At 44.7% G+C, this 19,446-nt stretch overlaps 1 protein-coding gene across 2 annotated transcripts in view; it reads left to right on the forward strand.

Annotated features, from left to right (window-relative positions):
- The window catches only part of svep1 (sushi, von Willebrand factor type A, EGF and pentraxin domain containing 1), a 132,391-nt gene that overhangs the window by 105,775 nt on the left and 7,170 nt on the right, over positions 1–19,446 (forward strand). The window contains exons 34-47 of one of the 2 annotated variants that reach the window (XM_014207037.3): positions 2,745–2,829; positions 3,129–3,320; positions 4,116–4,283; positions 4,884–5,082; positions 5,212–5,685; positions 5,992–8,759; positions 8,869–9,100; positions 9,374–9,529; positions 10,422–10,485; positions 10,660–10,833; positions 11,018–11,194; positions 11,963–12,148; positions 16,361–16,531; positions 17,194–17,289. In XM_014207037.3, coding sequence (XP_014062512.3) covers positions 2,745–2,829; positions 3,129–3,320; positions 4,116–4,283; positions 4,884–5,082; positions 5,212–5,685; positions 5,992–8,759; positions 8,869–9,100; positions 9,374–9,529; positions 10,422–10,485; positions 10,660–10,833; positions 11,018–11,194; positions 11,963–12,148; positions 16,361–16,531; positions 17,194–17,289 — 5,142 coding nt within the window. The remainder of the gene's footprint in view (positions 1–2,744; positions 2,830–3,128; positions 3,321–4,115; positions 4,284–4,883; positions 5,083–5,211; positions 5,686–5,991; positions 8,760–8,868; positions 9,101–9,373; positions 9,530–10,421; positions 10,486–10,659; positions 10,834–11,017; positions 11,195–11,962; positions 12,149–16,360; positions 16,532–17,193; positions 17,290–19,446) is intronic. The other variant, XM_014207038.3, reaches the window with a different exon arrangement.

A 19,446-nucleotide genomic window follows, 5' to 3' on the forward strand; every position in this document is an offset into this window, starting at 1 on the left:
ACGGTACAGCCTTATTCTAAAATGGATGAAATTGGGGTTTTTCCTCATCAATCTACACACAATATCACACAATGACAAAGCAAAAACTGTTTTTATACATTTTTGCTGATTTATAAAAAGAAATTATCTGAAATATCACATTTACATAAGTATTCAGACCCTTTACTCAGTACAATGTTGAAGCACCTTTGGCAGCGATTACAGCTTTGAGTCTTCTTGGGTATGACGCTACAAGCTTGGCACACCTGTATTTGGGGAGTTTCTCCCATTCTTCTCTGCAGATCCTCTCAAGCTCTGTCAAGTTAGATGGGGAGCATTGCTGCACCGTTATTTTCAGGTCTCTCCAGAGATGTTCGATCGGGTTCAAGTCCGGGTTCTGGCTGGGCCACTCAAGGACATTCAGAGACTTGTCCCGAAGCCAATCCTGTGTTGTCTTGGCTGTCTGCTTAGGGTCGTGGTCCTATTGGAAGGTGAACGTTCATCCCAGTCTGAGGTCCTGAGCGTTCTGGATCAAGACTTTTCTGTACTTTGCTCTGTTCATCTTTCTCTCGATCTTGACTTGTCTTCTAGTCCCTGCAGCTGAAAAACATCCCCACAGCATGATGCTGCCACCACCATTCTTCACTGTAGGGATGGTGCCAGGTTTCCTCCAGACGTGACGCTTGGCATTCAGGCTGAAGAGTTCAATCTTGGTTTCATCAGACCAGATAATCTTGTTTGTCATGGTCTGAGAGTCATTTAGGTGCCTTTTTGGCAAACTCCAAGCGGGCTGTCATGTGCCTTTTACTGAGGAGTGGCTTCCGTCTGGCCACTCTAACATAAAGGCCTGATTGGTGGAGTGCTGCAGAGATAGTTATCCTTCTGGAAGGTTCTCCCATCTCCACAGAGGAACTTTGGAGCTCTGTCAGAGTGACCATCGGGTTCTTGGTCACCTCATGGCTTGGTTTTTGCTTTGACATGCACTGTCAACTGTGGGACCTTATATAGGCAGGTGTGTGCCTTTCCAAATCATGTCCAATCAATTTAATTTACCACAGGTTGACTCCAATCAAGTTGTAGAAACACCTCAAGGATGAGCAATGGAAACAGGATGCACCTGAGCTCAATTTTGAGACTCATAGCAAAGGGTCTGAATATTTATGTAAATAAGGTATTTCAGTCTTTTTATTTTATACATTTGCTAAACTTAAAAAAAATATATATATTTTTGCTTTGTCATTATGGGGTATTGTGTGTAGATTGATGAGGAAAAATAACAATTTAATCCATTTTAGAATGAGTCTGTAACTTAACAAAATGTGGAAAAAGTCAAGGGGTCTGAATACTTTCCGAATGCACTGTGTGGCCTGATAATATATGACATGATAATATATGACATGATAATATTTGGCATGATAATATATGACATGATAATATATGACATGATAATATATGGCATGATAATATATGACATGATAATATATGACATGATAATATATGACATGATAATATATGGCATGATAATATATGACATGATAATATATGACATGATAATATATGGCCTGATAATATATGACATGATAATATATGACATGATAATATATGACATGATTATATATGGTATGATAATATATGGCATGATAATATATGGCATGATAATATATGGCATGATAATATATGGCATGATAATATATGATATGATAATATATGGCATGATAATATATGGCATGCCTTACTCAAGGTTTCTGCTTGAGTTTCTATATCATCTCATTATGTTTTATTCTGTCCAATTGTATGAAATTATGTTTTGTCATTTAGCAGACGCTCTTATCCAGAGCGACTTACAGGAGCAGTTAGGGTTAAGTGCCTTGCTCAAGAGCACATCGACAGATTGTTCACCTGGGATTCTAACTAGCGACCTTTCGGTTACTGGCCCAACGCTCTTAACCGCTAGGCTACGTGCCACTGACATAACATACAAAAATAATCCTCTATTCACGTAATGATTTTTATTGATACTATCAGTAGAGATCCAGCATTATGTACAGTATGTTAATGTATCCAGAAATACCCAGTTTCATGACAGTCCGTTTACATTTGAGTAATCTAACACTACCCTCATATCCAGAGGGTACTGCCACTGCATTCAATGAGGTACTTAGTCAACAACATTATAAATAACACAATTATCCTGATTATGCCCATCGATCCTTTGTTACTCTCAGATCTTCCTCTGGACTGGGCCACTGGATCTAACCCTAACCCACACTGTTTCTGGGCCTAACCCTAACCCACACTGTTTCTGGGCCTAACCCTAACTCACACTGGCTCTGGGCCACATAGTCTTATGAAAGCCAGGGAAACCAGATCGGTATAGGACAAGTCTGGTCTGGCCTGCCTGGTCACACCACATAGGCACTGGGTACCATGGATATTATACAGAGAACCAGGATTTCAGTACCTGGATGTTATACTGTACCTGTGTGTCCTCTGATTCCAACAGGTGGGAAATATGACATACTGTATATAAGTTGTTTGTCAAAAAGTAATCAACCGTTTCTTAGACCCCATTGAAATATGAGGATACTGGCAGGTGAACTGAAGTTTTGGTTCAAAGTTTCATAACATAATAGGACATTATACTATAGAACATCATAACATGATGAAACATTATTTACCTAAGAACTTTCATAAAAGCAGTTTATTTTTGTAAATTGACCATTACTAGAACTGATCAGCCCCCACGTTCTTGTCTTGTTCCCCAGCCCTCTCATGTGGACGGCCCTCTGTCCCAGAGAACGCTGTGATGATGGGGACCAACTTCACGTTTGGAAGCAAGGTGACTTTCAGGTACCACCGTCAGCCATTTACAACAAGTGTCATACTGACAAAGGAGACCATTTAGATGTAACAACAATATGAATGTGCTGTTGCATTGAGATAATGCTGCATTCATATATTCTGTTCTCTATTTTCCCTTTCCCATTAAGATACTGTATGTGTTACTTACTGTAAAGATATCAACAACCAAATGCATTTCCATGAGCATTAGGCTGATCGATAGTTGCTGAAATAACCTCTATTGACATTGCCATGTCTCCCGTATTCTCCCATTATGAATGTATTTATATCCCTCTGGTCCACTTCAGCTGTGTTAAGGGGTTCGTCCCAGGTGACCCCTATGAGATGCGGTGTCAGGCCAGTCTGAAGTGGAGCAGAGCGCCCCCTGCCTGTCAACGAGTCACCTGTGGGGACCCTCCACACGTAGACAATTCAGATGTCACCCTCAAAGGGAAAACTTACCTGTCCACAGTGCTCTACACCTGTGCAGAGGGATACAGGTAAGGATGAAGTCTGTCCTGGGTTATCATTTCTGGTCTTATATCCACATGGCGTCTCCGAGTGGGAGGGCTGATCTAGGATCAGGTCTCCATCTGTCCACATAATCGTATTCATCATAATATAAAAGGTGAAACTGATCCTAGATCAGCAGCTCCTGGTATTATGGGTCTTATAAAGGTTCATGAAGGTGTCATAAAAAGATAAGATCCTTATCCATTGAAAATAATAAGACATTCTATAGATAAGTTCCTCCCTCGACGTAGTGAGTTTGAAAGTGGTAGCTAGATAGAAAGCAACTGACTACTGTTGCTGCGCATACTGCTTGAAAGTGTTGTGAGTGTTACAGATTGTGTGTGTGTGTATGAGTATAGATATATTGTATCACTGCACCTGTACATAGCCCATCTATAATTTAGCCCAAACAACTACCTCTTCCCCTACTTTGCTCCTTTGCACCCCTTTATCTCTATTTTTACTTTGCACTTTCTTCTACTACAAATCTACCATTCCAGTGTTTTCCTTGCTATATTGTATTTACTTTGCCACCATGGACTTTTTTTGCCTTTACCTCCCTTATCTCACCCCATTTGCTCACATTGTACATAGACTTATTTTTCTACTGTATTATTGACTGTATATTTGTTTTACTCCATGTGTAACTCTGTGTTGTTGTATGTTGTCGAACTGCTTTGCTTCATCTTGGCCAGGTCGCAATTGTAAATGAGAACTTGTTTTCAACTTGCCTACCTGGTTAAATAAAGGTGAAATAAAAATAAATAAATAAATGTGTTAAGACTGCAGGGCTCTGAGGAGGTGGTGTGTGAGGCGTCAGGAGAGTGGAGCAGCCCCGCCCCTTCGTGTGCCAGCATCCAATGTGGAGACCCTCCTGCCCTCCGAGACGCCGCGACCATCGGGAACGACCACGCCCTGGGCAACAAGGTGCACTACGTCTGCAAAGAAGGGTAAATAATGTACAGTCAACCATATTTCATTAGGATACAAGTTAGTATGTTAACTTAATTGAGGCCTTGTATTCCAGGCATTTGGGCTTCTCAAGTGTTGTAAGACATGGCTGAACAAGACTGCCTTAGTGTTAGCATTAGAGTGATCACCATTAAAGTCACACTTCAAGTCATCTCGTCCACCAGCTGGCTCTCTCCCTGTTGAACCGTCTGGTTTCACAGCGCCTCAGAGCGGGACATGACTGGAAGTCTATGGCAGGAGCGGACGAAACAACCGCTGATTTTAATTGGCTGATCTCTCAGGCTATTAGCATAACCCTCGCTCGTACATTTTGGACTTCAAAGCGTGAGCAGGGCACGTAATCTAAGGAAGTGAGTTTAACCATACCCTTTTCAAGTCCCACTTTGTTGCACAGTGTTACCAGGCTCTATTGCGCCAGCAATTCGAGCCAAGGGTGAGTTACAGTTCAAGTAGTTGTTACAGTATGTAGTTGTACAAGTAGTAATGCTATACGATTTTGTATCTTTACTTTTAATTATATTGTTGGATTTATTAGTTCCTGTCCTGATCCACATTTGATTGTCTCTGTGTCTCCACAGATACACTCTGATTGGACCAGAGACCAGAGAGTGCCTGTCAACTGGCCAATGGAGTTCTACCTCCGCTCAGTGTGTCCCCCGATCCTGTGGCCCTCCCCCTTCCATAGACCACGCCATTGCCCATGCCGGCCACCAGCTCTTTGGCGACATGGCCAACTACTTCTGCACAGACGGCTACACTGCTGGCAACAATTCTAAGGTTATTCATCTCTTTTATTGCCCTTCATATGTTTTGATCTCGTTCATTTTGTTGTTAAAAGAAAATGAGGTGTGTTGCGATTCTAAATGCAGTTAAATAAAGTTTGATTTGATTTGATTTAATTTCAAGGTGGTCTGCAACGCCCAGGGAGAGTGGGCGCCCACCGAAGGCCAGGAGGCCCCTCACTGCATCGCCAATTTCTGCCAGCGCCCGACTGACCTGCCCCACGCCATCTTGGACTCCGTCAATAAACCCAAGTATGCCAGCAACACAGAGGTCAGCTACAAATGTGAAGAGGGCTTTGTCCTCAACACAACCGCCACGCTGAAATGCATGATTGGAGGGGAATGGATGCCCTCGCCGTACGATGTGGGTTGCGTGCCAGTGCGGTGCTCCAAACCGTCTGGCATCGAGAGGGGGTATGTGAGTGGAACCAACTATAGTTTTGGAGCAGTGGTGGCGTACAGTTGTGATAAGGGTTTCCTGATCCGAGGGGAGAAGAGGAGGACATGTAAGGCCAATGGAGAGTGGGGAGGGGTCCTACCTGTCTGTCAGCCTGTCTCTTGCCCCTTCCCCCCGCCACTCAAAAATGGATTCATCCAGGTACGTTGTTCCTCCTCTCAAATTCATGTCAAGGTTCAATCTAGCAAGGTGTGGAGAAACATTAACTGTAATCATTACAAACAAAAACATTAAACATTTTGGAAGTCTGTTAATTGAGTAAAAACAACAAAAAGTTCAATTTCAGAGTTTCCGCTTTGTCTCCACTCGTTCCTGTGCTTGGTCATCTAATTCGATCATAGAGAAAGATCCTTCTAATTTTTTCTGGCAAGAGATCTTGCGTAATCTCAGTCTAAACACAGTGTCCTCTCTGTACAATAAAACATCTTCTTCTGTTTCACCCTACAGAACAAAGGCCGTTTCTTCTTCAACAGCAAGGTGACATACGCATGCAACGCCGGCTACCGGCTGACGGGCCGTCCGGTGCGACTATGCCAGGCCAACCGCCAGTGGTCTAACGGCGACTTGCCCGCCTGCCACCTCCTGACCTGCGACCCCCCGCCCAGCATCCTGCACGGCCAATACCAAGGTTCTGTCTTTGAGGTGGGCCGCAAGGTCAAATACATCTGCGACGAGGGCTATGAGATCTCTGGCGACGCCGTGTGGACGTGTCTGAAGTACGGCAAGTGGGACAAATTGAGGCGTCCGCACTGCTCCCCGGTCCAGTGTCCAGAGCCGCCCCTAGAGGAGAACCACCTGGTTCTACGTAGTCTAGACTCTGACTCCGGGACTGTGGAACTGTCCTGCGAGGATGGGTATGTTCTCCACGGTGCCCGGACCCTCCACTGCACCCCCGCCCAGGAGTGGAATGACACCTTCCCCGTCTGCAAGCAGGTGTTCTGCGCCCCGCCGCCCGAGGTGGCCTTCGGCGACCCATCGTCAGCACCGTTGTCGGCCCCGTCCTATTTCAGCTCGGTGGTGAGCTACACCTGCATGGACGGGTTTACTCTGAGGAAGGAGGGGTCTGTGACCTGCCAGGCGGATGGACACTGGAGCAGCCCTGTCCCAGAGTGTATACCAGTAGAGTGTCCCCAACCTGTAGAGATAGCTAACGGTATAGTGGACGTTCAGGGACTGATGTATCTCAGCACGGCCCTCTACAGCTGTAAACCTGGTTATACTTTAGTAGGCAACGCTACAGTACTCTGTGGTGAAAGTGGGTTATGGATTGGAGGCGTGCCTTCTTGTCGACCAATCGAGTGCTCCGTCCCCAAAGAGATACCCAATGGGAAGGTGGCGTATACCAAACTGCAGTTCAGCCACGCTGTCACTTACTCCTGTCGCCGTGGTTACCGTCTCCAAGGCCCCGAGACATTGAAGTGTCTGGCGAACGGGCAGTGGGATCAAGAAACACCTGTGTGTGTCCAGATCTACTGCGCCCCGCCCAACCCCATAGACAACGGCTTCGTGGAGGGACTCGACCATAAATTCGGCGTCACCATCTTCTACAGCTGTTTCCCCGGCTTCCAATTGGTTGGCCAGAACCACCTAACCTGCGAGGAGTTCGATTGGTCTAGTTCTGTCCCAGTCTGTGTTCCCTCCGACTGCGGCCTGCCCCCTCATATCGACTTCGGCGACTATTTGAGACTCTTGGATCCGAACGCAGAGCTAGCCGGCAGGGACACAGCTATAACCTCCAAGCCTATAGGTGGCGCTACAGTTGCATTTTCACTCATGGATATGCGATTCCTGCATGGGACTGTGATAGTGTACCGCTGCCACAAGGGCTACGAACTTACAGCCCCTATGGCCTTGATGTGCCTGGAGGATGGTGGATGGAATGGGACGGCTCCGATGTGTGTCCCTGCAGAGTGTGAGGAGCCGCCAAGCCCGGACCACGGCTCTGTGAACATCACAGACACAACCCTGGGCAGCCTGGTGAAGTACAGCTGTGAGCAGGGCTACGAGTTAGAGGGGGAGTCAGTCAGACAGTGTGTGGCGGGCCGACAGTGGAGCGATGTACCGCCTGTCTGCCGACCTATAAGCTGCGATGACCCGGGCAACATTGATAACGGCTCGAACCACGTGGATTCCTTCCTGTATCTGGGGGTGTTGCACTACGAGTGTAATTCCGGGTTCAACCTGAAGGGCGGCGACACCAGGACCTGTCAGGCAGACGCTAGGTGGGATGGTGAGAAGCCGTGGTGTGAGCCTATCTCATGTGGCTCTCCAGTCGTCCCTAGTGATGTCACTGTGAAGGGGAAGGAATATACGTTTAGCAAACAGGTTGAGCTGAGCTGTAGGGCTGGATTGCTCCTACAAGGCCCCTCTGTTAGTGTGTGTCAGGCCGATGGTACATGGAGTCAAGGGTCACCTGAATGCCGCCCAGCAAACTGTGGCAGACCAACATCCATCCAAAATGGTCAAGTCTTGGGCTCGGACTTTGGCTACGGTCATGAGGTGTGGTACAAGTGCGAGGAGGGGTACAGCCTCAGCGGCGGCAACCCCAAACGGTTGTGTCGCGGAGATGGACTCTGGGGGGAAGGCCCTACCCCTCGCTGTGACATCATTACCTGTGACCCGCCGCAGGACATCAGCCACGGGTTCCTCAACGGCTCCAGCTTCAACTTCGATGATGTCGTAGAGTACGTGTGTTTCGACGGGTACGAGGTCATCGGAGACCCCGTCCTCCGCTGTTCTGCCCAGGGCCACTGGGTTGGGACGGTACCAGAGTGCCTCCCATGCCTCTGCACCCCTCCAATGTTAAGATACGGGGTGGTGCTGGGGCGCAACCACGCCTGCGGCGACCGGGTCTCCTTCCACTGTGATGAGGGCTACAAGATCCTGGGACCATCAGCGGCAACGTGTGAGAAGGGCGGGTTGTGGAGCCCAGGCGTTCCTGTGTGTGGCCGGGGGAGGTGCGTGGCCGCTCCGCCTACAATACCGCACGCTGTCCAGCAGGGCGGCGGCGCCGGTGCAGCTGACACAGTCACCTACAGGTGCAGACCAGGTTACCAAATGAAAGGGTCCTACCCCCATGTTACCTGTGGTAGGGAGGGCAGGTGGGGGGAGGTGAGGATCAGCTGTGAGCCCGTCTCTTGTGGAGCTCCAACTCCTGTACGTCATGCTCAGGTGGTGGGAGAGATATTCACTTTTGGGAGCCAGATACAGTACAGGTGAATATGAACTTCTGTATCTTATTTGTCCAATCTTTGTGTTAGTGAAGTACCACTATTCAAGTAGATAGTATGGTATTTAATATCCCTCTCACCCCCTTCTCGCTAGGTGTGATGAGGGGTATGAGCTGTCCAGCCAGTCTGACTCTCTGAGCTGTCAGTCTGAGGGCACCTGGTCTAAACAAAGCATCAGGTGCCGCCCCGCTCCGTGCCCGCTCCCTGCCAACCTCCCCACCCACGTCATGGTCACGGGGGAGGACCTCACCCCGGTTGGGGGGGTAGTCACCCTCTCCTGCCCAACGGGGTTCATCCTGCAGGGACCAGGCCTGGCAGAGTGCCAAGTGAGACTGCTACTGTGTCAACAAAAAAAATTGTGGTGAAATTTGTTTTTTCATCAATTGCATTGATGTTTTGGTCTAAAAGGCCATCATCAGAACGCTGAAAAATAACAGACAGAACCTAGTCAGAACTTTACCTCTGGTCGATTTTATCACCTTTTATTTTGACTACTGGGTTATTCACATCATTCATTTCATGTGATTTAGCTAAATGTTAGCTAAATGTTTACTGAATATGAATTAATTTCATGACTATTTCTTTATGTTGTACTGTAGCTAGGTGGTAGCTGGTCTCCAGGCCTGTCCTCTGTCTCCTGTGGTCTGGTGGTTTGTGAGAAACCTCCTCTTCTTCCACATGGCATCACTGAGGGGGACAGTTACAGCTACGGAGACATTGTCTTGTACACCTGCCTGCCTGGGTTTGAGATGAAGGTAATGTCTGACACAATATTATACCACCACAATATTATATTATTGCAGTATTATTACAATATTATAGAGTATTATTACAAAACAGAGAATATTTTGCTTCAATTTTGGCTAAAATGATTGTATGATTATAATACGAGCCATGATTCGACAGGAAATAGGCCTATTGGAGTTTTTAAATCCTCTGGAGTTGAGGGTGGAATTACATTGAATCAAAGTTATAATAATATGAATTAGGATTATATTTTGATAGAGAATAGAGTGCAATGCATCATGGTAGATTTGAGATTGCTATAGTGAAAAATCTAATAAATGTCACTATCACTCTTACTTTGGGTGAAACCTGAGAGACTGCCAAACACATTATGTACATTGCCTAGGCACATTTTGTGACATGGTGAAGTTGGACCCAGGTGCAGAGAAGAGACCAGACGAGGAATCAGTGGTTACGGATAAACATAATACTTTACTGAGAAACGGTAACGGAAGAATCACAGTAACACTGGGAAAACAACAAACACTATGTCTCGAAAACTCACTCAGGCGACAAGCGCACATGGCACGCAATTCAAAGCTTCAGCAAAGGACAACAGAAAACACACCTCTTTTAACAGCGAAATCATAATGAGTAAATAGGATACGCCTGAGAGTCGTTAATGTATCTAGGACGTCTCTGCCGTCCTCTGGTAACAGGTGGAACCATGAAACATGACCTATTACTGGAAATCACATGACATCATTTCCCCAAAACTATTAATGAAAGTGCATGCTGAGTCATAATGGAAGCAGAGAGAGCTTTGTGAGTCTGTGTTAGCAGATAGATTCACAATTCCCAGTGTGTCTATTTTTGTATAGATACACAGTGTCTGTAATACAGCAACTCACTCTATTACAGGGAGACTCTGTACAGACCTGTCAAGGAGACAGAACATGGAGTGGGGCTCAGCCTACATGTGTCAGTAAGTGTGTGTGTGTGTGTGCACGCACATGTATGTGAGTTTTGATATAGAATGGAATTGTTCCTTCGTGTCAGTTTCCATACTGTAAGAATGTGCGTGATTGAATACGTTTAAATGCACCAATTTAACAGAAATTATTACTGTTTTCCACATCCAAATGTTCTGTGTCCTCAGCTGTATCCTGTGGCCCCCCTCCCTCGGTGGAGAATGCAGAGGTACAGACGTCAGACGAAGCGTACCAGGGCAACGTCAGCTATGTGTGCAACCCTGGCTTACATCTGGTTGGCCCACAGAACCTCACCTGTCTGGCCAATGGAACATGGAGCCTGCCTGCGCCAACATGTAAAGGTATGGATGGCGCGATATTCCAGGTTTATCATATTGTCCTCTTAAGGCATTTAAGACAGGCAACTTGTAATCTACTCGAGCATTTGAAATAGACAATGGGAAAAAATCGGAATCAATTTGTTGTTAAGATCTCTCCCTCTCTCTCTTTCCCTCCCTCTACCTCTCTTTCTCCCTCTCCTCTCAGCTGGCCAGGGTTGTGACATCCCCAAGGCGCTGTTGAATGGCAGGGTGCAGGAAGAGAGCCTGACCACCGGGCGTGCTGTTGCGTTTCAGTGTGATAAAGGCTACGCCCTAAAGGGGGATACTCTGGTGGTGTGTATGGGAGACGGGACATGGAGCTCCACCTTCCCCGTCTGTCAACGTAAGACTTTGAGACAAACCAACATCACTACAACATCACAACTAACATGAATGTGTTACAGGAGTTTTTCTGGGACAGGTCACATGGTCAGGGATACCTCCTGGCCCTATTCATAGACAAAATAAAGGAGCCAATCCATGCTGCTGGTTTTATCTTATTCATTTATCTCAGGTTCTGTTCTTTCTATTTGTTTACAATCTGGAACAGAGTAAATAGGCATTTTAACATCATAGATTTAGCCGGCGGGTAACTTGTGGAATAGACACCGGCTAGAATGCGGTTTTAACCAATCAGCATTCAGGATTAGACCCACCCCGTTGTATAATTGTTTCCAATTTACACGCTGACTGTTGAAACCAACCAGATATAACAGTTGTATTTCTACACCTCACATTCTTCAGTTTACACAGACCACAGATGGAGGGAAGGGCCGCCACAGTCAATTTGAATACTTTGCAACATCACCACTGTTTCACATGCTGTTTCAAAACTGACTTCGTCGGTAGCTAACGACCTGAAAATAATATCATTAAGAGCACTGAGCACACAGCTTGCATAGTCTCACAAACATTCACACCCCTTGTTGTGACATTTATATGTAGCACCTGGGCTTATGCCGAACCTGTCTGTAATCCACCATTATACTCTATACATAAGCATGAGTTGTCTCCAACTGGTATTCTCGCAAACATTTTACCCACATAGACATTTGTCAAACCTGTCTATAGTGTAATCCAATACTACTATACTCTGTGTCTCCCCATGCAGCCAAGCCGTGTCCCCTTCCTCCGAGATGGAAGGTGAGCGGTGGGGGTGTGAACACCTCTAAACAGCTGTTCTACGTGGGCCAGTCGTTACCGTTCGCCTGTCCCAAGGGTCACCAGGCCAAGCGTACCGCCGCCATCACCTGTAGGACAGACCAGACATGGACCCCAGTCAGCACTGTCTGTGAGAGTGAGTAGATACACTTTAAACGACGGTTCTTTAATCCTAGTTCTGGTCCTGGTTATCCACTTGGGGAGCAGGGTTTTGTTCCAGCCCAGTACTAACATACCCGATCAGGTCGTTATTGTAAAAGAGAATGTGTTCTCAATTACCTTAATTGACATGGTTAGATAAAGATAATGGTAAACCATTTAAACTACGAAAACAAAGGTTTAGTCGAATCAGGTATGTTAGTGCAGGGCTAGAATGAAAGCCTTAACACCTAAATCTACCACATCATGACAACATAGTGCACTACCCCGAGAGTGTCTGGTCAGCAATGTAAGATATGACTGGTAGGTCGACTACACCAACCCCTCACATATTAGTCTTTTCTTTTCACGTCCCAACGGGGATATTGACATTGGAACGAGACGAGGATTTCAAGATAAGGTACCATTCTAGGTCAACATAGAGGGATTGAATCTTAATTTCGCTTTCATTCTCTCACCATCCCTTCCCCTGGTACACTTTAAGGTTATTGGTTTATTAAAAAGAAGAACAGCCATAAAAACAGTACAGCCATCAAGTGTGTTCTCTAGTCTACGTCCCAAATGGCACCCCGTTCCCTATATAGTGTACTACTTTTGACCCGAGCCCTATGGGCCCTTGTTTTAACAGTAGTGCACTATGAAGTAAGTTTCAGACGCAACCTAGGTGGAACATTCCTGTTCCAGAAGGTAGCTCTGACAGATTAGATATGAGTTACTGAGATGAAGACTGTTGAGTATGAGTCATCATATTGATATTGTTGCATTTTGCATCATCATGATGATGTGGCCGGTGATACTTTAAAAGTCCAATATCTTGAAAACTTGACTGCTGACATGCAAAACCTTTTGGGACTGTATCAACAGTGTAACGGCTGTCGTCAGAATGAGACCAAAGCGCAGCGTGGAAAGTGTTCATGATGTTATATTTTCACAAAAAAAATATTTAACAAAAATAACAAAAATTAAACGAAAGTGCACAGTTCTGTCAGGTACAGATATGAAACAGAAAACAACTAACCACAAAACACAGGTGGGAAAAGGCTGCCTAAGTGTGATTCCCAATCAGAGACAACAATAGACAGCTGCCTCTGATTAGGAACCATACTCGGCCAAAAACAAAGAAATAGACAACATAGAATGCCCACCCCACATCACACCCTGACCTAACCAAATAGAGAAATAAAACGGCTCTCTAAGGTCAGGGCATGACAAACAGTGGACTAATGCGGAAGAAAATACTAAAATATCGTTTTTCAGTGGTTTCCCTTTAACCGGGTGGGAGCCCACTCCAATATACTGTTTTCCCTTTATTTAACCAGGTACAGTTGAAGTCGGAAGTTTACATACACCTTAGCCAAATCAATTTAAACTCAGTTTTTCACAATTCATGACATTTAATCCTAGTAAAAATTCCCTGTCTTAGGTCAGTTAGGGTCACCACTTCATTTTAAGAATGTGAAATGTCAGAATAATACTAGAGAGAATGATTTATTTCAGCTTTTATTTCTTTCATCATATTCTCAGTGGGTCAGAAGTTTACATACACTCAATTAGTATTTGGTAGCGTTGCCTTTAAATTGTTTGACTTAGGTCAAACGTTTCGGGTAGCTTTCCACAAGCTTCCCACAATAAGTTGGGTGAATTTTGGCCCATTCCTCCTGACAGAGCTGGTGTAAATGAGTCAGGTTTGTAGGCCTCCTTACTCGCACACGCTTTTTCAGTTCTGCCCACACATTTTCTACAGGATTGAGGTCAGAGCTTTGTGATGGCCACTCCAATACCTTGACTTTGTTGTCCTTAAGCCATTTTGCCACAACTTTGGAAGTGTGCTTGGGGTCATTGTCCATTTATAAAGACCCATTTTGCGACAAAGCTTTAACTTCCTGACTGATGTCTTGAGATTTTGCTTCAATATATCCACATAATTTTCCTTCCACATGATGCCATCTATTTTGTGAAGTACACCAGTCCCTTCTGCAGCAAAGCACCCCCACAACATGAGCTGCCACCACCGTGCTTCACGGTTGGGGTGGTGTTCTTCGAATTGCAATCCTCCCCCTTTTTCCTCCAAACATAACGATGGTCATTATGGCCAAACAATTCTATTTTTGTTTCATCAGACTAGAGGACATTTCTCCAAAAAGTACGATCTTTGTCTCCATGTGCAGTTGCAAACCGTAGTCTGGCTTTTTTATGGCGGTTTTGGAGCAGTGGCTTCTTCCTTGCTGAGCGGCCTTTCAGGTTATGTTGATATAGGGACTCGTTTTACTGTGGATATAGATACTTTTGTACCTGTTTCCTCCAGCACCTTCACAAGGTCGTTTGCTGTTGTTCTGGGATTGATTTGCACTTTCCGCATCCAAAGTAGGTTCATCTCTAGGAGACAGAACGCGTCTCCTTGCTGAGCGGTATGACGGCTGCGTGGTCCCATGGTGTTCATACTTGCGTACTATTGTTTGTACAGATGAACGTGGTACCTTCAGACGTTTGGAAATTGCTCCCAAGGATGAACCAGACTTGTGAAGGTCTACAATTTTGTTTCTGAGGTCTTGGCTGATTTCTTTTGATTTTCTCATGATGTAAAGGAGGGACTGAGTTTGAAGGTAGGCCTTGAAATACATCCACAGGTACACCTCCAATTGACTCAAATTATGTCAATTAGCCTATCAGAAGCTTCTAAAGCCATGACATAATTTTCTGTAATTTTCCAAGCTGTTTAAAGGCACAGTCAACTTAGTGTATGTAAACTTCTGACCCACTAAAATTGTGATTCAGTGAATTATAAGTGGAATAATCTGTCTGTAAACAATTGTTGGAAAAATTGCACAAAGTAGATGTCCTAAACGACTTGGCAAAACTATCATTTGTGGACAAGAAATTTGTGGAGTGGTTGAAAAACGAGTTTTAATGACTCCAACCTAAGTGTATGTAAACTTCCGACTTCAACTGTAAGTCATTGAGAACACGTTCTCTTTTACAATAATGACCTGAAAAGAGATCCAGTTCTTTCTTAGACTCCTGTTATCACTCCACGTTCTCAACAGACAATAAGACAGCCAGATATCAAGAGAAACACATTGTTTTCTCACGCGAGTGGTTAAACGTACCTATACATGCCTTGACCCATAAACATAACATATTAAAACCCCACAGGCCTGTTTTTAGCAGTTTTAGCTGCTTACGTAATGAATCCCATGTCGTTCTGAACCCACAACACAGTGGTGTAAACTAGCAAAGATGATGAAAACATGATTCACAGGGGGAAATCGCTGACACTGTTGATGTGTTCGCTTCCAAGCTTGTGTTTCTCCAATGAAGGGTGGGGATCGGTCTGTACTTGTACAAAGAGGCATCTGTGCAGTGGCTTAGGTGATTTACTGGTCTCTCTCTGGGATAATTTGGGTCATGATACTGAATCAAGTCCACAGTTTTTTTTCTAAAACTCTTTTTACTATCCAGAAGTGAATCGATTCATAACATAACAGTTTTAGAAATCCATCAAAAACGATTAATCGACATAAAAGATCCACCACGCATTATTTGTCCTATGCTATCCGCATGGCCTGCCTTCTGCGCATTGAGCATGGAGCCGTACTATTTTCTGTTGCACTTTTCCCATCACCTCCTCTCCTCTGTCTCTGTGGGCAGCGTGTTAGGCTGGATGAATGGGTTACACATTAAGTAGATCTGCTGCCTTCATAGCATGTTTGTAACTCCTTATGGGCTTCTAGCTGCTATGGTTTCCATTGTGTTTTAATTCTCTCTAACTTGCATGTTTGTTGGTGATACTGTTGGTTTACAGTACAACGCTGTTTGGTATGGTGTGGCGTGTAGATGTCGATGTCTTTGCATGTCTGCCTGGCTCTTGCTTGTTGAGGACTCCCCTGTCGGCTCCAACACTAACTGATTCTCATTGGTTTGTTTTCCGTGTTTTCTTACAAGGGCCGCATACTGTAGAATCACAAACACATCATTTGACACATCTTTGCATGGCATTCACACTTTCCCTTCAACGTGATCTTTATAGCCAGGTGGTTCTATCGAAGGGAAAATATGAAGCAATGTTGGTCCATTATTTCAAGCCCAAATTGGCCCAAATTAGTTTCAAGGCATTTGATAACATGTACATAACATGTGGCCCAAATGAGTTGTAAGTAACCAGAGGGGCTGTCCGTCCGTTTCGACACAGGGGTCTCCTGCGGCCCCCCTCTCCACGTGGCCCACGGGGTGGTGCGGGGGGCGGTGTTCCAGTTCGGGGATGTGGCGGTGTACTCGTGTTTCGGAGGGTACGCCATGGAGGGCCACAGCAGAAGTGTGTGTCTGGAGAACGGGACCTGGACCCCCCCTCCTGCCTGCAGAGGTAGAGAGACTGCACCCTTACCGCTGCGTCCCAAAAGGAGGGTATCCTCTACTCCTGAAAGCTTGCGTGCCCTCCCCTGCGCTTCTCCAGTCACTTGTACTGAGCACATTCACCACTCCACTCGTACACTTCCCACTTTACTTTGACATACTAGATAACAGGGTTGTCCAGTGATGCCTGTGTCTAAGGCACCATCAGTTATGAATTGAACCGTTTCTATAAAGGAATGCTGTCTTTATGAATGCTATCTTTATCCCAGTGCATGAAGTCGCATGGTCAAGGCCCAATCACAGCATGGCTACCAGTAAAATGTTCTCATTTCTATTAAATAGGATTAGCTATTTTAACTGAATGCTTTCTCTACCGTCTATACCAGGGGTGGGCAACTCCAGTCCTCGAAGGCCTGATTGGTGTCACACTTTTTCTCCATCCCTAGCAAACACAGCTGATTAATCAAATTGCGTTCTAAACTGAAGATCACGATTCGGTGATTATTGGAGTCAGGTGTGTTAGATGGAGCTGGGGCAAAACTGTGACACCAATCAGGCCTTCGCGGACTGGAATTGCCCACCCCTGGTCTACAAACTTGTGAGATGGGGACTGTTCGGAGGATGTGTCAGTATTTTGGCTTTAATAAGGCGTGTGTGTCCTTTCCTCTCCAGCGATGTGTTGGCTACAGTGCCTGAACGGAGGGGTGTGTCAGAGACCCAACACCTGTTCCTGTTCTGAGGGGTGGATGGGCAGACTGTGCGAGGAACGTAAGTATTATAAATTGATCTATCAATCAATCACATTTATTTTGGATGGAAGGGCAGACTAGAAACAAAAACAGACAGTCTCCCTGGGGTAGAGTGAGTTGCTGTATTACAGACACTGTGTATGTATACAAAAATAGACACACTGGGCATTGTGAATCTTTCAGACTTACTCAGCCCTCTGCTTCCATTATGACTCAGCATGCACTTCCATCAATTGTTTTGGGGAAATAATGACGTGATTTCCAGTCATTGAAAATGTGCTTAGACAATGCACATAATGTGTTTGGCAGTCTCTCAAAGTAAGAGTGATAGTGACATTTATTAGATTTCTCACTATAGCAATCTCAAATCTACCATGATGCATTGCACTCTATTCTCTAATCAATATCATTATAACTTTAATTCAATGTAATTACACCCTCCTGCAAATGTGTTTTTCTGTTCAGCTTTTTGGTCTCTAGATGTAACAATATTCTCAACTCCTGAGCATTCCCATGGAATAATGGCACTTGCTTTTGATTGTTTTATAATCACACAATAATTTTCCCCAAAAGTTTAGCAAATTATTATATATTTTTTCTCTGTTCTGTAATATTGTAATAATACAGTAATAATATAATATTGTAATAATATAGTATTGTAATAATACTGTAATAATATGATATTGTAAAATACTGTAATAACATAATATTGTAATAACAGAGGGAGAGAGAAAGAACTAGAGTGAGCGAGTGAGAGAGAGAGGTAGCAAATTAAGAAAAAGAGATGAAAATTGAAACAGAGCGAGAGAGAGAGAGAGAGGTATTTGGATCTCACTCCCTACTCTGATCCCAACCAAAGAGTCTGTGTTAGAGAAAGTGGATCCACAGTGCAGCCATGAGAAGACCCACACTGTTTCACTGACTCTGGGAAATTCACTCTCTTTGACTAAATTAACAGAGTTAAAGAGATTCCCAATCCCCATCTGAAATCTTTTCACATCCTTTTTGTGCATTGTTTTTCCCGAGTGAGATGGGGTGAGTCCGAAATGGCACCCTATTTACAGTATATAGAGCACTCCTTGATTGGGTTCTAATGAAAAGTGCCAAGTGCGTGCAAAGCTGTCATCAAGGCAAAGGGTGGAAGAACTTTGAAGAATCTCAAATATAAAATATATTTTCATTTGTTTAACACTTTTTTGGTTATTACATGATTCCATATGTGTTTTAGTTTTGATGTCTTCACTATTATTCTAGTGGTTAGAGCGTTGGACTAGTAACCGAAAGGTTGCAAGATCGAATCCCCGAGCTGACAAGGTAAAAATCTGTCGTTTTGCCCCAGAACAAGGCAGTTAACCCACTGTTCCTAGGCCGTCCTTAAAATAAGAATTTGTTCTTAACTGACTTGCCTAGTTAAATAATCGTATAATTTTTTTAATAAAAACTAGCGCCATCTTCGGGTTGGCATTATGCCCATTATCTTAACATCTTCCTTTTCATATATAATTAGCTCGAGCACTTCATACCATTCTAATACCACAGTGAAAATATCTATTTACATTATCAACACCTTTTTTAATTTGTAATTTTATAAGATACAAAAATTCATTGTCCATCTCTTAAGGGACATAGTTCCCGTACCGCAGCGGCATTCTTATGTTAGCCCTACTGTGTCGCACTGGTGGAATATTGGGCACCTCTGGGACGTTGGACACCTCTGGGATGTTGGGTACATCTGGTATCCTCCGGTCCTGTCCTGACACCTCTGGGAGCCTCAAGGCCTCTCCTTCCTCTTCCACAGCCTCCTGAAATTGTGGAGGCATGGTCGGCAGAGATAACTGCCCTGGTCAGGTCTTCCCCGTCTCCTCATAATGTGCCCTGCCCACACCATCCAGAGGATATTTCCAGTCTACCCATGTTGCACTGATCACATGTCAGTGGGGCAAGCTTTAAGTTTGTAAATCCTTTAGCTTTGAACAGAATTGACATCTGTTATGTATAACATGTCCGCATCTTCATCATCATTATGATCACGGCATGTATCCTGTTCTAGTAGATTGACAGGCTTACTTTGTCTGCATACTTTAGCAAAATCTTTTTTTTTTCACAGAATTTGCATATAACCCCATATGCTGGGCATTTGGCTCTTGCGTGTGTTGATCCACAGTACATGAACACA

This window comes from Salmo salar, chromosome 07 (genome assembly GCF_965601325.2).
Source record: "Salmo salar chromosome 07, fSalSal1, whole genome shotgun sequence".
Classification (NCBI taxonomy): domain Eukaryota; kingdom Metazoa; phylum Chordata; class Actinopteri; order Salmoniformes; family Salmonidae; genus Salmo; species Salmo salar.